Source organism: Hippoglossus hippoglossus, chromosome 1 (genome assembly GCF_009819705.1).
Source record: "Hippoglossus hippoglossus isolate fHipHip1 chromosome 1, fHipHip1.pri, whole genome shotgun sequence".
NCBI lineage: Eukaryota > Metazoa > Chordata > Actinopteri > Pleuronectiformes > Pleuronectidae > Hippoglossus > Hippoglossus hippoglossus.
This window is the reverse complement of record NC_047151.1, coordinates 22,813,076-22,829,539: the sequence shown is the minus strand read 5'-3', so window position 1 is coordinate 22,829,539 and position 16,464 is coordinate 22,813,076. Positions and strand designations below refer to the sequence as shown.

Sequence of the window (16,464 nt, the reverse complement as noted above, 5' to 3'; positions counted from 1 at the left end):
TAAGAGAAATAACAATCAAAGTTTACAAACAGTAAAAACACATTACATGAAAGCAAGTCTATAAATATGGGTTTTAAGAAGTGATTTAAAATTAGTCACTGAGCCTTGTCTCCTTAGGCAGGCTGCAAGATTGATAGATTTTTGTTATTGACATTGCACAGAGTTCATGGACAAAATTCCTACAAATATAAATATTCTTGAATAAAACCCCAGACATCACATGCAGACAAATTAAAGGTATGTATGGGTGTTGAAGGTATTGATTGATATGTTAGTAGCACTGTTTTTTAGAAGGAGAAAGATGTTGTTAGCTGACCAAATATCTCACTCTTCATATTTCTCAAAATAATCACTTTGAGAAAATAAATAATATTTACCCATGTATTAAAAATTCTGAATTTGAAAACCTTTTATTGCTAATAATTTTTCAAGTTCTCTCGGGGGTATCTTTCAAACATGGACTTCTGAAAATGTCCCAAAATAATATATAATGTCATTACATTTCGAATATTTTTTAGGATAAAAAAGGGAAATATTATATAATACATACTATCTCTATCTATCTATCTATCTATCTATCCATCCATCCATCCATCCATCCATCCATCCACCTATCTATCTATCTATCTATCTATCTATCTGTCTGTCTGTCTTTCTGTCTATCTGTCCATCCATCCATCTGCATGCAGCTCCATGAACCAGCAGGGGGAGCGCGCGTCCAGCATATGATGCAGTTCGCCTCGGATGACAGCCGAGGGCCCCCGTACACAGTGGCTCAGTCTTCCGGGGTTCAAACCGCGAGTCCGCTGAGCTGCTGGAGAGCGACGCTCCTCCGAGGATAACTTTGTAGTTTGTCCCGAGCGAGTGTTTACATTGACAACAGGCGACAGCAGCGACACGTCCGGCGGCGCCACGACACCGAGGAGGGACCCAGTGAACCGCTGCTAACGGCTAACAGTGCTACAGAGTTAGCCACGGCCGCACACACAGGTAAAGTTTTTTTCGGCATCGCCATTTCCTTGTATGCAAAGAGTTGTGCAGCTTTTTCCAAACAGGGAGATGACTCTAAACATGTAAAGTTAGTTTTTAATGAAGTCTCCCGGGAGTTGGTCACATTAGCCACGTTAGCTAACAACACGGTCAATGGCTCTGTGAACTCGGATGAGTGGTCGGCGTTAAGCTAACACAGAGAGGCGAAGCCACACGTAGGTCTGTTGAGTGTTTGCAGTACATCCGTGTATCCTCCATCCTTCAGTACTACACCGTGTACTGCATTTAAAACAAGTATCGTTAGTACTTCTGGACGACCTGCTCAGTCACGTGACTCTGCTGCAACAGGTAATTCACCTGACATCGCAGTTCCCCACTTGTCATGTTCCAGCAGCTGTAAAGTTTTACACGTGTCAGCTTCCTCTTTACGGTAATAAGTCTGTAACCACGAGATAAACTTGTTTCCCCGCAGAGAGAAGAAAACCACTTCACTTCAATCACTTCACATCCTCCAAAGTGACTGCAGATATTTACCTGTCTTTACATAGCGATTATTGATGGAAGCTTGGAAAATGTACAGTTCGGGTTTATTTGCAAAGCACAAACTCCAGAAAGCAAATGTTTTTTTTTTGCAAACTGATAAAAACCTGTGCACTACCACAAAAAGCAAACAATAGCATTTTGATGATCACACACATTACAATAGACAGCACATTAATAAGAATGTGTCTTTAAGAGAGATTTAAAAGAGAACAAGGAGGGATATTGTTTCAAAGAGTGGGAGCACCCGATAGAAAACGCCCGGTCACCTCTTGTCCTCAGCCGGGACCTTGAGAAATGGCCTCAGGATACGACCGGGCACATACGGTGTTCAAGGATCTGACATGTGCTTAGGTTAGTTGAGTAGAAATAACCAATTTGTGTGATTTCTGGTTGGTATGTAGCTTAAATAGTAGCCTCTTCATTCTGTTTTTCCTTTTATGACCCATTTGAGTTTTTTCAGCTCCCTTGCAGATGCTGGGGTTTGTACTAAAGCCTCAGTTTGGGTCTCTCCTGCATCATCATTAAAATCTTAGTGGCACAGCCAAGTATCTGCTTTTCTGAACTCAACCAAATAAACATGTTAGCAGGAAATGGTAGAACACCTTGTGTTATTTGCACAATGGAAACCACAGTTAAATTTCCCATCTATTTTGAATGCATAAATGTATGAGTGTGTACAATTATTTGTTTAATGTATGGGTGCCTGGGAATAAGTACTGTGCAGATGTATCTATGATAATCAACAACCAACAGATAACCCTGTTAGAGGAATGTCAATTGAAAAAGTTTTCTACTCAGTTACATTTCTCGATGGACATGTAACTTTCACTGTACTTTTCTTGTTCTGTAAAAAAGGAACCAGTATATATGTCATGTCTACGTACCATTATAAAAATAGAAAACTGGTCAGACAGGTTAACAAAGTTTTTGTTCAAGCAGCAGCCTAGTTTTCTTTCTTTGAGGATTCTGGGAATACGTCCTATGAGCAGTAAGGGTTGTTAAACAGGGATTTATCTTTCAGAAAAGCAGATGCTCAGCTGAATGAATGGATGTAATGATAAACATAAATGTACACGACTGGGTCCTGGGTAGTAGTGCACTAGTAGCAGTCAGCCAGCTCAATAGGACTCATTCACACCCTCCTGTCTGTCTGTTTTCAGGTATGTCTGAAGTTAGTCTTGAGGCCGAATCGGGGAGGACCTCAGCTGAGACCCCCCGGATGGAAAGTGAAGAGACTGACAAGGCAGAGGAGAGCTTGAGTGAGGATGAGAGACAGGAGAGCGTAGACGACAGTAGGGGAAAAGCTTGCACTGATGAGGTGCTGTACGACATCCCGATTGACAGCGGTGAGGAAAATGCAGAAAAGAGTGACGAGGACATTCAGAAGGAGTGCGTGGTGACTCACAGGGATGCTGATGCTGCACATCAGTCTGTCAGTGTAGACACGGGGGGGCACGTGACAAATCATCATGGTGAAACAGCTGAGGCGCCAGAGGAAAGCGGAGATTCTGACACTGAAACAAAGGTGATATTTATCTTCCAGCTTTAGCTTTCTAGCTCTTCCTTGCAGCGCACCTGTTCATGTGGCTGTTGTGATCTTGATTTGCTGTGTTGGTGGTGGTCTCTTTTGTTCTGAAGCTTTATATGATACAATCAACAACATGAACCTGACTTATAGCCCTGAGGAGTGTGTGTGTGTGTGTTTTCGCCTTTTGTTTGTGTTGGTAGTGGTGTTTCAGATTCCATTCTGCTTTGCTGGAGGTTTTAAGAGAGATAGTTGGTGTCGTTGTTGCTCTCGGTGCAGTTGGTGGCTTTCTCGCTGATTCTAAGTGTCTGTGATGTTCCGTATGTGTTTGGGGATAATCTAAGCTTTGCTCAGTTTATTGGCTTTGTATTACGCTGGCTTTCCTGAAAGTTATTTCTTATTTCTATCATTATGCAAAAAATACACTCACCAAGCACTTTATTAGGAACGCCATAATGGGAAGTTCCTCCCTTTTGCTCTCAAATCAGCCTCAATTCTTCGTGGCATTGCTTCCACAGGATGCTGGAAACGATCCCTTGACATTCTGGGCCAGATTTTTCCAGATTTGTCAGCTGCACATTCTTCTGTTCTACCACATCCAAAAAACTTTCCTTTGGATTCAGGTCTGGTGACTGGGGAGACAACTAAAATACAGTGAACTCAGTGTCAGGTTCATGAAACCAATACTTGGTGCATTACGATGCTGGCAGTAGCCATTAAAAGATAAAGATGGCCGTAAAGTGATGCACATGGTCAGCAATTACACTCCGAGAGGCTGTGGCATTCAAACAATGATTGGTTTATATTAAGTTGCCAAGAAAATATCCCAAACACCATTACACCACCATGACCACCAGCCTACACATACATGCTGTCGATGCCAGATACTGTCTGTTTGTCCCAGGAGATATCACAATTCTTCAGACCAGGATATGTTTTCCAGTCTTAATTGTCCCATTTAAGTTAAGCTGTGCCCATTGCAGCCACAGATTTGTGTTCTTGGCTGACAGGAGTAGAACCCGATGTGGTCTCCTGCTTTTGCAGCTCATTTGCCTCAGGTTTCGACATATCTAAGATGCTTTGCTGCCCGCCACAGTTGTAAAGATTGGTTATCTGAGTCACCATTGCCTTTCTGTCAACTCCAACCAGTCTGGCTATTCTCATCCGACCTCATTATCACCAAAGCGTTTCTGTCCACAGAGCTGCTACTCAATGAATGATATTTCAGACCATTCTAAGCTAAAGCTTTTTTAACTCTCCATGAAAATCCCAGATGAGCAGTTTCAGAAACAATCAAATTGGCCCAGATCCATCACACCACATTTAGTGACTTTATTCATTGCACTGCTGCACATGTTCCTAATAAAGTGCTCAATGAGTGTATACAGTATGTATTTCTATGATGTATTTGAGACATTGAGACATTAGTTGTTGGTTATAATATTCATGATTCCTGCTGCTAGTAAGTATACCCTCTTCTAAAGCCATACGCTTACTTTGTGTGTAAGTGAAAAAACACATGATGTAAATGATCCCATTTCCTCATAATAGTTCCTATTTGTACGTACGGTGTGTACAGAGCCCTTGAATTGTACATGCTAACAGTCACATGGTTGGCAAAGTGCGATGGATTTGGATTCCTGACTGCACATTCTCAGGCAGTCCCACATTTCTTGTGTTATTGGAACGTGTGACTCCTCAGGCTCGGAGCCCAGAGCCTGTATTGCACAGCAGATTGCATATATTTCAAACAGAGAAACTCCTTTTTTTTGTTTAACCCTCTTCTTTTAATAGCCCTAAATGTAGCACAGTTGTTATCCAGATATATATCCATCCATTCTGAATTCTACTTCCAACACGTTTGCAGTGAGAATCCAGCTCGGGAGGCAAGATGAGGCTTTTCTTTCTCCTCTTTGGCTGACACAGCTAATTGCACAATTGTTGTTATCCCTCGATCCCTCCCTCTCACGTCAGGTTAGCTTGTATCCAGGATACTGAACTGCAGGGAATGGCAAACCATGACATGCCATACCTTGCCCTTACATACGCCTGATTAACTTTCAGCCACTTAACTACCTTCCCTGATCCACTGGGCCAACACTGTTAGCAGGCTTTCCTGTAGAATGTTTGCAGATGGTGGGTGGGATCATTTTGGCTAAGAGCCCTGATCCTCTGTGGATCCATGACTGAATTAGTTCCATAATGCTTTATGACACTGAAATCCAGATTTGTGGATAGTTATGGTTCAGCTGTAGCTAAATGAAGAGAAAAAAAAACAGGGTCAGCAAATGTTGGTTACAATCTGCCTTTATTTACACCTTTTTTTAAATGCAGGTAACCAGAGATGTGCCTCTGTCTGACAATCTGTTTAAACTTGGTGTCAGAGAGGACTATCAGGCAGGAGTCTGTCTGTCTCTGCATTACGTGGGTGGACAGGCCTAGTAGTGCATGTCTGAGCTTCCTGCCTTCCTGCGGGCGTCGTGTGGCCTTTAAGTATTTATGTCTGCCACACGACAATAGACAAAGTAAAGTCTTTGTCTTGAGAATTATTTAATAGGCCTTGACTTTGCTCTTTTAGTACGTTATATTCTGGTTGGGCATATTCCAAGTCCTTAGAACATGTCTGACATATCAGAAATCTTTGGTTGTAGATCTTGGCTTTAAAGAAATATTATTTTGACTCACAAGAAGGAAAACATCCAGTCACTCAGCTTCCTCACGTCCAGCCTTCTCATCCACGACCAGTTTAACCCATTCTTATTTAGTCATGTTTCATGTTATTATCAATCATGAAAACAAAAGTCCAATATATATCGATATAATATCCGAAATTCTCTGAGAGTTTAAGACCACAACCTTCACTCAGGAGCAAGAATAGGTCTTTTAATTTGAAAGAAATTATATAATCATTTTGATATTCATTGTTATCAACCTTATCGGAATGATTACTGTGATTATTGAATTTTTGTATCTCAAACATTATGGAAATAATTTAAGATAATCTTTATCTTAATATAATAGATTATCATTATATGTTTTCTATTAATTTAACTGTAAAATATAATTAAAATGTTGTGTTCCCCTGTGTATTTACAGAAGTTTGTTAGTGTACTAGGATTATTGTATTCTTTCACACTCCATTTTAGAATCCAATGTTTGTGCCCAGAACTGCAAGGATTTATATCTTTTGGTCATTTAAGACATAAATTACTAAATTAACTAAGTAAATGTGGGAGATTTAACACATTATTTAAACTTACTTATTTATCTGCACAGTGAAACCAGTCAGTCAGTCAGTCAGTTTAGACGAGACCTGGATCTTGTTACCTGGTGATCTGGTAGCCGTTTAAATTATTTACACACCGGTTGAAGTCCATAGAGGAAGGAACTGTTTCTAAGGGACCTAAGATTTATTGATCATTAAAATAAAGCAATTCAGTGGTGTATCATTATTCCACATTTACCAGCTTGTGTGACCCTTCAATGCTCACATGCAAAACTCTATAGTAATTAGATAAGTGGCCTAGATCTCAAGTCCACAGTGATTAGATCCAAAAGAAATTTACTAAAAGTAGCACAGCTGTATTTTCAGCCTGCAGCAACGGGCAGCCAGTTCTTTACAGCCTGAACAAAACTCATGTGGTCACAAACTGTTGTCTCCACCCTTTGGCTCGCTAGGAGACATGTTAATGAGCAGCTAGCCAGCCACCGTGTCACTGTTACATATTAATCCACAGGGAAAGACAGTCCATATGATTTTCAGTTATATTATATATGGAGAGTTTTGTCTTTTGCAGGATCCTGTAGCACAAGATTTTCCAAATTAGACCATAAATGACAGAATGAAACATTTTAATGTGATTTAAAATAACTGATGTCCCTTCAGAACAGAAGTGCTGACAAGAATACAAGCGTAAGCCTGTGTTGTGTGTCTGAAGCATCGCTATGGAGAACAGCAAATGTCAGAAATAACTAGCTTATTGCATAGCTTCTTGTGTGTGTGGTGTAATATACACTCATCATGGCACTTGTAACATAAGATGTGTGACAATACTGTAAAGGTTGAGAAGGGCGACAGGCTCTTACTCAGATATTTGATGTTTAGTTAAATAATCTCACAGCTCTGTAAACTACAAGACAGTTGAAATTCAATGTCAGTTGTTTCACAAGAACTACATACCCTGTGAAATGCTGTAATGATGAAACATAACGAACTGAAACCTCACTAAGCCGCTCATCCTGTCCCGCAAATGAATGAAAAAAACAATTGAAAGAGGATGGGTTTGGGCCAGAAGGTAAATTTTTACTGTAATTTGCTGGGATTGGACAATTTAGCTGCAAATCTTAAATTTTAATCTATGTGATGTTATTACAATATTTTTAGGAATTATAATCCTAAATAATAACGTTTTTTTGTGTGGTTTCATTGTATCCATATTGCTGTTAGAGAAGTAAAATGGTCATATCTTCAAATTGAGGAGTTTTGTACCTTCCTTTTGTTCTCAGGATTTATTGGCCCAGAGCAAAAACTTCCACTGTGGACAGTGTCCACAAGGTGGCAGTCCACAGCTACTGTGTCCTACTAGTGGACCCTGAGTCCTGTTTTCTTAATGGTGAGCTGTCCTCAGGTTGTCAGCAGGAAGGTTTGAGCAATAACCTGCTTCATTTCACCTCCCCCCTGACAGGAAAGCACGATGGCTGAGGAGTCCCATAGAAGCTCAGCCGCTGAGATTCCAGTCACCAGCAATGGAGACCTGGATCAGAGCCCAGAGACAGTATTCCAGAGGGTAAGAGTTTATTTAGAGACTTTTCAGAACGTGTACTCACAAGCAAAACCTTGAATAGGTCCTCAAGGTCGTCAGGTTGGAAGACGATGTCTTAAAAAACAACAGTGAGGACTGTGTGTACTCCACACTTAATGAACCGTGCAAACAACAAGTAACAAAAGTACCACTATCTGTATCAAATACAACCAATAATACAAACCTTTAATATAGAAAATGAAAAAATTGTTTTATGTTAAAAAAGGAAAATATAAATATTGGTGGATCACAAATATAAAAAGTTCACCTTTTCCATGTCATTCCTGAGTGTCTGCACGCAACCACTAAACCTGTTAATACAATCCCTGTTTTTCATAGGACCCTTACCCCGGTGGCCCTGGTGCTCTCAACTTCTCAGAGTCCTGTGTCTCCTCCAGCAACTTTGCTTCAACAACAGAGGGCATCATTGAATCAGGACCATACAAAGGTAAAAACTCTTCATTTTCAATATGATTGTCTGAGTTTTGTTTTTGTCTCACTGACTTTTTTTAAGATGCAGCAGCTCATTATAAACTCTCAGGTTTTATTTGTTATTTGCATCATTCAGTGTTTACAGGCCATCTTTCTCCCTGTGGCTCTACATATTTTTTTTTTTTTATCTGTGTGAAATTTAAAAGGACCGACATTTGAATTTGTAAAGGTGGACATCCAATTGAAAATAATGAGTTTCCTCTGATCTCCAGGCTTTAACCCCCCTTTCCTTTTCATCATCACGCCCTTATTACAAATGCAAATAAAAGTCTCCTCATAGAGCAGCAAGCTGTTGTTGACCATTTTACCACAGTGTTGCCATGGCTATTTTCCATGTTATTTACACAGAACGAGGAAGGCTTTTGTTAATGAAAACGGTCACTCTGCGACATGGGGAGAGCTGCTATATTAATAAAACGCACAGGAAATCAACACCAATGACAAATTTCCCCCTTACGCTTGTGTAGGAGGGAGAGTGACATACTAATGAATCATAACTCTGAATATCTCCCAGGGTCAGCAAGCCTGCCCACGTCTCCTGTGGCACCTGTAGCTCCCAGCTCGGCTGTTGCCGGGCGCCTGGCGCGCTCTTCCAGCGATAGTCAGGCTGAGCAAGGTACCCGCAGGAGTATGAACGAGATGATACTGAATCATCACCATCTGCACACTAAATTAACCACAATCTACTGGACCTTTCTTGGCTTTCATCGGTTTCTTACCTTCTCCTTGTTCCCACAGGCTGCGCTCCATTCAGAATCAAACCTGTCCTCTCCCCCTTTCTTGTTTATTGGCTCTGCAAACGTTGCCATTGCATAAATCTGGGCTAATAGAAGTAGTTTGTCTGCTTTGCACCTGCTAATTTTAAGTGTTTATATTCTCCTTAGAGTCATTTTTCTAAGATCTAGACATCACTATTTCTAGATTCGATGCAACTACTTGATGCCTAAAGCATTGGCTCTGCTTGGAAAGAAAACTGCTTTCACGTATAATCTCAGTGGGTTTTCCTGCTTGCAACCTTTGTCCTCGCAAAAGTTGGCACCCAAAGTCTGTGGGGAACCGAAACTGACTTAATGTGGTAAAAGGTTGGACAAAAGAAAGATAAATGTAAATAACATCATTTAAAACATGAACAAATTTAAAATGTTACCACTATCAGTTGGTAACACAACTTAACTGAAGTTGCACTGGTTGCTAAACACATGCTATAAGGTCTGTTCTAAAGCTTCAGGCTAGATGCTGTTAATCAGTTATATGCTTCATACTTCTATAGCATCCCTATACAACTCTTATAGCTGAGGAGTTTAAAGTTTAGCTTAGTAGACTTGAGCTTTGGTGGAGGACTTTGACCAGGAAATACTAAAAAGTTAGTTAGGTAAGTAAAAAAAATTGTAAAGTTTTTAGTTTAGATTGTTTGACACGATGAGAAAAGAGACTGACTGATTAATAAACAACTAATTAACTTGATAAATGTGGTCCAGCCTAATGAAGAGAATCATTAGCTTGTCAACTGTAAGTATCAAATTGTTGACGCTACAATTACAGCTTTTTATAACTATTATTAAACAGTAAATGTCTTGTATTTATGTGGCACAATCCAGTCTTATATCAACCACTCAAAGCATTTAGCCATTCACACACACATTCATACGTTTCTATACACAGTGCTCCTCTATCACACACACCATTCACAAACTGCCGGCACAATCGCCAGGGCAATGTATGCGTTTAGTGTCTTGCCCATGGACACTTCACCATGCAGACTGGAGGAGTCGGGGATCGAACCAGAAGTTGGCTACACATTTTCTGTCAGATAACCCTTACCTACAGTTCGTCAGTTTCAGGACTCCATCTCTTTCCCTCTGTGCCCAACATTTTTGCTGCAATTGTTAGCACATTCAAAGTGGGTTATTGTGACTAATTCTATTCTCATTTTGATTTGAATAATCACATATGTCCCCCGTGTTCTCTAATGCCTTTTTAATTTGTTCTGTGTGGAAGTTTCAGTGTCAACAAGATAACCCTAATGACACTGGTTTGATAATAACTTGAAATGTACTTCCCCTTATTTTCACCACAGGCTTTCTATCTTTCAAATCCTTTAACTGAATCGCTAACTAAATGAATGAATGACTTTTAATTGTCCAGGCGCAATGAATGCACAGCCAAACGTTGGAGCCCTGGTCCTTTCAGAAGACTTAAAGAACCCAGCCATGGAAAAACTGGACCTAGTGAGAAAGTGGAGCATCAACACTTATAAAGTAAACCTCCCTGTCCTTGATTTATTTTTATGTCCCTCCTTCAGTCTGTTACTCTTCTCAGCCTTGGCCTCACTCTTTATCTTCTCTCAGTCAAGTAGGAAGTTGGCAGACAAAGTGAATTATATCCCAAACTGATATCTTGTCTTAGACTTTATTTGTTACAGCTTGTTCTTTTGATATATTCTTTTATCAGTCTCCTCCTTCTCCCCCCTGAGTCAAATACAAACTCCTCACAGTCACCCACAGTATTCTAAAATGTTAGCGTGTGTGTTAATCAGCCTCCTTTCCTCTGCAGTGTACCAGGCAGATCCTCTCAGAGAAGTTGGGTCGGGGCTCGAGGACCGTCGACCTGGAGCTGGAGGCTCAGATTGAAGTCCTTCGTGACAACAAGAGAAAGTACCAGAATGTGATAAGGCTGGCTCAGACGCTGGCCAATCAGCTGTCCCAGATAATGCAGACGCAGAGGCAGCTGGGCGACGCCTTCGCTGACCTCAGCCTCAAGTCTCCAGAACTCCATGTGAGTCCATATCTATTGATACATTAATACGTTAACCTATCCTGTTTCGTGATGAGTGATAACAAAAGAGTTGACTCAAAGTTTTATTAACCTCTAATACTCCTGTTCATCTGTTTGATTGTGTTTTTCAGGAGGAGTTTGGTTTCAATGCTGAAACCCAAAAGCTTTTGTCCAAAAATGGAGAGACCCTGCTGGGTGCCATCACCTTCTTCATCGCCAGTGTGAACACACTCGTGGACAAAACAATCGATGACACCATGATTACTATCAAACTGTATGAAGTAGCCAGGTAACGTGCACAATTATGTTTTAACTTTATAGAACCGTCTCTTCCAGCTGTGCTTGGTCAAAGAAACGCCTGCCTATCAAACTTAAATCTACCTTGAGTAATCTTTTTCGTTTACTTGGGGGCAAAGCAACAAGCTGTAAATATCATCATCTTTATAAAGTTGATGAATGTGGTTGCAAACCGTCCGCACATCAGCAGACAATAGAATAACAGTATAAGTCTTTCAGAGGAGTGTTTCCTGCTGAAGTATAAAAGTCGAATAATTATTCTCCCTTTCGCTCTATTTTTGGCTAAATTCTTTTTTTCCCAGTTAGTTGACAACTCTGTTTCTACCTTGTGTTGCTGGACAGGTGTTGTACAATTAGTTTTTAGCTTTTTCTCTAAAAACATCTGCCATCTCTGATAAATAATACTGAAGTAGAGCCATAAAACTGAATCAAAAAAGGAAAATTGCACAACAAGACTAAAACAACGAGCTGAATAACATTAAAATGCTCAGTAAAACTAAGAGGAACTGCAGAGTCAGGTGATAATTCACCATGAGCATCATTTTCACTTTACACATTGTTAATATGTGAATATTAATTGACTTTCCATAGTCAAAACAATGTAAAAATGTCTTGTGGATATATAATATATATTATAAATAATATAACTTGTGGACTGGAGCTGGGCTGCAGAGGTTCCATTAGTCATTGGTGAATTTCTGGTGACCTTGCACTTAGTAATGTATTGGGGGTTTGGCAACACTTCTCCATGTGTCTTTACATATTGTGATGTAAATACACACACACACACACACGGTTCTGATGGTGTTAAATTCTGTCACTTCCCCAGAGTGGAGTATGACGCGTACCGCACGGATTTGGAGGAGCTGAATTTGGGGCCCCGTGATGCCACCACCATGCCCAAGATCGAGCTGTCGCAGCAGCAGTTCCAGCTCCACCGTGAGAAGTACGAGAGGATGCGAGAGGATGTTTCTGTCAAGCTCAAGTTCCTGGAAGAGAACAAGGTCAGCTAGAGCCTAAAATCTGTATATCATCTTCATCAAAGTTGAATCTGCTCATAATCTCTCTTTTTCCTTCCCCGGCTCCTTAACAGGTGAAGGTATTGCACAACCAGCTCATCTTGTTCCACAATGCCATAGCGGCATACTACGCTGGAAACCAACAGCAGCTGGAACAGACACTCAAGCAGTTCCACATCAAGTTGAAAATGCCAGGTGGGGACAGTCCATCTTGGCTGGAAGAGCACTAATCACTCCTTTCAAAGCCACAGTGGCTCAGTTTGGGGTTTTGACAGGAAATGTCAAGTTGTACAAAGCAAACAACAGGAAACCCTCTTCTACAACTACAACTCTACAACTGTCTTTTGAAATCTCTGAATTGTAAATCTTTTAACAAAAAAAAAAAAAAAATACACAATCACAATGTTTTACTCTTGTTCTTAAACAATTCCTTTCAGCTGTACATGTTTTTCAAATCATAGGAAATGCACTTTTATACTGTTTGACAAAAAAAGAAAACGTTGAACAGGAGTTGCTGCAGTAAACACATCCGGAAACTGTTCATGGTCTTTTTGTATTCCAGCTTATGAATGTTGTATCCCAGCACGGCGGACATGCTGGCTCTGTACGGGCAGCTACAAGATTAACATCGTCTGCCATTTTTATTCACATTATTTACATCCCTCTCACCAGCAGACTGAGATGAGGATGCATGCTTTATCAAGGAAGATTACCTACTCAACAGACATTAGATTTTCCTTGACACATGTTGTGATAAATGGGGTGGAATCGCATTCAGATGTCTGGATCATGCAAATGCAAACTGATCATCGATTACAAGCAAACACTGAATAAAGTGATAGTTTGACATTTTGGGGAAATATGCCTATTTTCTTTTCTTGCGTAGAATCAGCACCATCTCACATTTGTCATTTAAAGGTTCAGTGTGTAAGATTTAGGTTGAAAGGGATCTATTGGCAGAAATTGAATATAAAATGATCCAAGTGATGTTTTCACTTGTGTTTCCTCTAAATTGTACAAATTGTTTTCTTTACTGTAGAATGGAGCCTTTATATTTAAATACTTTATATTTACATCAGGGTCCTCTCTACGGAGGCTGCCATGTTTTTTTACAGTAGTCCAAACTGGACAAACTAAAGACCTTTTGAGTTTTTAATAAACCACAGGCTACCACAGGTTCTCTTCCATGTTTGGAAGGGGAGGGTGAGGTGAGGGGTATTCAGCTGCAAAATGACACTTCACCACTAGATGTCACTTAATTCTACACACTGAACCTTTTAATGAAAGCCAGCATGTGGTTTGTTAGGATTAGCTTAGCATAAAGGATGAAAACAGCTATTCTGACTCTGTCCAAAGGTTACAAACATCTCCCTACCCTCTAAATGACACTAATACCAAAACCAAAGTGTATAAAAAAAACAAAACAAGTTGTGGTTTTATGTGGGGCAGGGGGTTGTACCTCAGGACAGAGGCGGGCAAACGGTTTCCCTGTTTCCAGTCTTCATGCTAAGCTAAGCTAACAGACAGAATTATGGAGTAGGATTTAGATATTTCCCAAAGTGTCAAACTCTTTCTTTTAAGTTAAGATTTAAAAGTTTGGCCGTTCAAAAATGAATGCCACGTGTTATATGATCATGAGCCTCTTCATACGTGGCATTACCATGTGTCACAGGAAAAAAAAGGTCCAATGCACCCAAGTGATGTATTGACAACTGATGGTTCCGACGGATTCGGGGGTGGTCTGGGACGCATTCAGGGACTGTTTTCTAAATTGTGTATTGTAATTCTCTTATGTTTTGGCAGACTAGACATTGGAAGTGAAATGCTGCCCCCCGTGGTTAAAAACAGGAACACATTCAGTCTTTGCGAACAGAAATGATTTGTATATAGAGTGGAGACGTGTCAGGTGTGAACAACCCATGTTGTCACAAATTCCCTATTTTCATATGACTGAACCAGTGTGTTGAATCTCCTCAATTCCAGAGAAAATGAAGGACAAGCCTTATGTGACGAAACGTGCCTTGATTTCATGAATTCGTTCCGCTCCTCTCCTTCATGCTAACTGGTCTTTTAATCGGAAACAGGCACGGTCACTACCAGTTTTCAGGACCAACTCTCGATGGAAGAGAATGGACCAAACGCGCGCACAAGCACACACTCCAATGATATATTTAAAGCCTATATCCCGTCTATAAACTCCATATGAAACGAAATTATAGCTGTGTTTTGTTTTTAATAGGAAATGCTCCATTAACTGTAGAAAGTCAGAATCTATTTGATGAAATGCTGTTTCTTAAGGTATTTATCCATATTGCACACATGCACATTTATGCATTTGAGACTAATTACGAAAAAAACTTGTAAGAACTGTATGAAATGTAAGGTGTGAACCAAATTACAAATAACCTGAGAAGCTTTGTTTGTCTTTTGTAAAATTAAAAAAGACCAGCATCCTTTGCCTGTGCTGCTGACGGTTTCCTTCATTGGGCTTTATAAAAGTATATTTTTCAAAGGGGATGTCATATCCTCACTTTGTTGATTTGTACTTTTACTACGGCTCACTGTAGCAGTGTGAGTGTGAACCTTGGAAAACAATCTCTGGTTTCCTGGAAATAGGTGGATATATATATATATATATATATATATTTGTAATTTTCTCTATTTTACCTTGAGTGTGTAGTCTCTGACCAATGCAGCCGTTTGGCTTTGTTCTTTGTTTCTTTCTTTTTCCCCTGAAGACCCTCAGAATGATGTGCTAGTACTATTATGTACTAGTGGATCTCTACCTTTGTAATAATGAAACATTAACAATTGGTGAGTTTAAAAAGATTCAGAATGTTGTGTTACCTTTGGGAAAATAAAAGTTTCTTATCTTTAAGCGTCTCCAGAGGTTTTGTTTTGTTGGGTTTTCATGGTAGTAGCTCGAAGGTGACACCCAGGGGCCAACAAAGAAATATGAAGCAAGGGATATTTAAAGTCGTAGCAATGAAATTAATTTACAATACACACTGCCTTGCACACTTTTAGCTTTATTATACTAAATGCACTGCATTCAATCTCATAATTGTATCAGAATCATCGTGTAGTTATTGTGGAAACGTTGAAGGGCTGTAACAATACCAAGGCACATACAAGACATAATGGTTGAGGATTGAAATCAAAGGCAACCTTTTTGTAATGTTATGTGTGTTGTGAAAACATGGCGGAGGGAGCGGCTGGCAGGTGGGGGCTGTATCAGCAGGAGAACTGTTAGTAATGTCTGGCCATAGTTAACAGATGCTAACATAGTGTCCCCAAAGTGCGTGCGTTTAACAAATGCTGATATTTGGGATCGACATCTGCACTTTTATTTTTAGTTTATTTCATTCATCGACCAAACAAAACAATATTCTCTCTTTCATAAAACATTAATTAACAAAGCAAGTAATTCGATAAAATAAAACATTTAAATAGCTGCAGGTCAACACATTGCCTCACATCTATCCCCCTCTATCTGTTCCTAAGTTACAATTCATTTTATACCATTCAAAGAAGCTCACAAAATGATTTACCTGACACAACAGAGCAAAACTTTAACAATTCATTATATTTTCTCATCATACTGGCTTTAATTAATTTGTCTAAATATGTTTGTTTTGGATTTTTGTAGTTTCTGTGTAGAGATTGTTCCATAAACTGATTCCTTTCAGTGTAATGCAAGGTTCCATCAGTTCGGTTCTGAATCTTGTTTTTCTAAAGTTCTCAGTTCCAGTAATGTCTTTCTCTCTTTTCAAATCTTTGGAAAATAACTTTTTGACCTTGGATAAATGAAAAAAACACTTTCATCATTTTTAATAATAAGATATATCGTGTCAAGGTAAAACTTTGTGATATTAATATAGTTTGTTTGTTTTTTGGACATTTGCAGCACATTTCTAACAACAATACTGAAAACCGTGACAATGCTGGTCACTGTAATCGCGGTATAAGAGGTTATGACTTGTGTTTGCACCAGCGGTCACAAGCTGCGGGTGGCGCGCAC

At 39.7% G+C, this 16,464-nt stretch overlaps 1 protein-coding gene across 4 annotated transcripts; it reads left to right on the top strand.

Annotated features, from left to right (window-relative positions):
- The first annotated feature begins 731 nt into the window (after positions 1–731).
- On the top strand, positions 732–15,316 carry arfip1 (ADP-ribosylation factor interacting protein 1 (arfaptin 1)). 4 transcript variants are annotated; one of them, XM_034581215.1, is made up of 10 exons: positions 732–990; positions 2,694–3,058; positions 7,744–7,845; positions 8,200–8,308; positions 8,867–8,968; positions 10,498–10,610; positions 10,906–11,127; positions 11,259–11,416; positions 12,254–12,428; positions 12,518–15,316. In XM_034581215.1, the coding sequence occupies exons 2-10, from the start codon at positions 2,696–2,698 to the stop codon at positions 12,671–12,673; spliced, it is 1,500 nt and encodes a 499-aa protein (XP_034437106.1). In that variant the 5' UTR covers positions 732–990; positions 2,694–2,695; the 3' UTR covers positions 12,674–15,316. The 4 variants fall into 4 exon arrangements, with proteins under 4 accessions (XP_034437106.1, XP_034437122.1, XP_034437113.1 ...); XM_034581231.1 differs by lacking the exon at positions 2,694–3,058 and having other exon boundaries at positions 734–990; XM_034581222.1 differs by lacking the exon at positions 8,867–8,968 and having other exon boundaries at positions 736–990.
- The last annotated feature ends 1,148 nt before the right edge of the window (positions 15,317–16,464 follow it).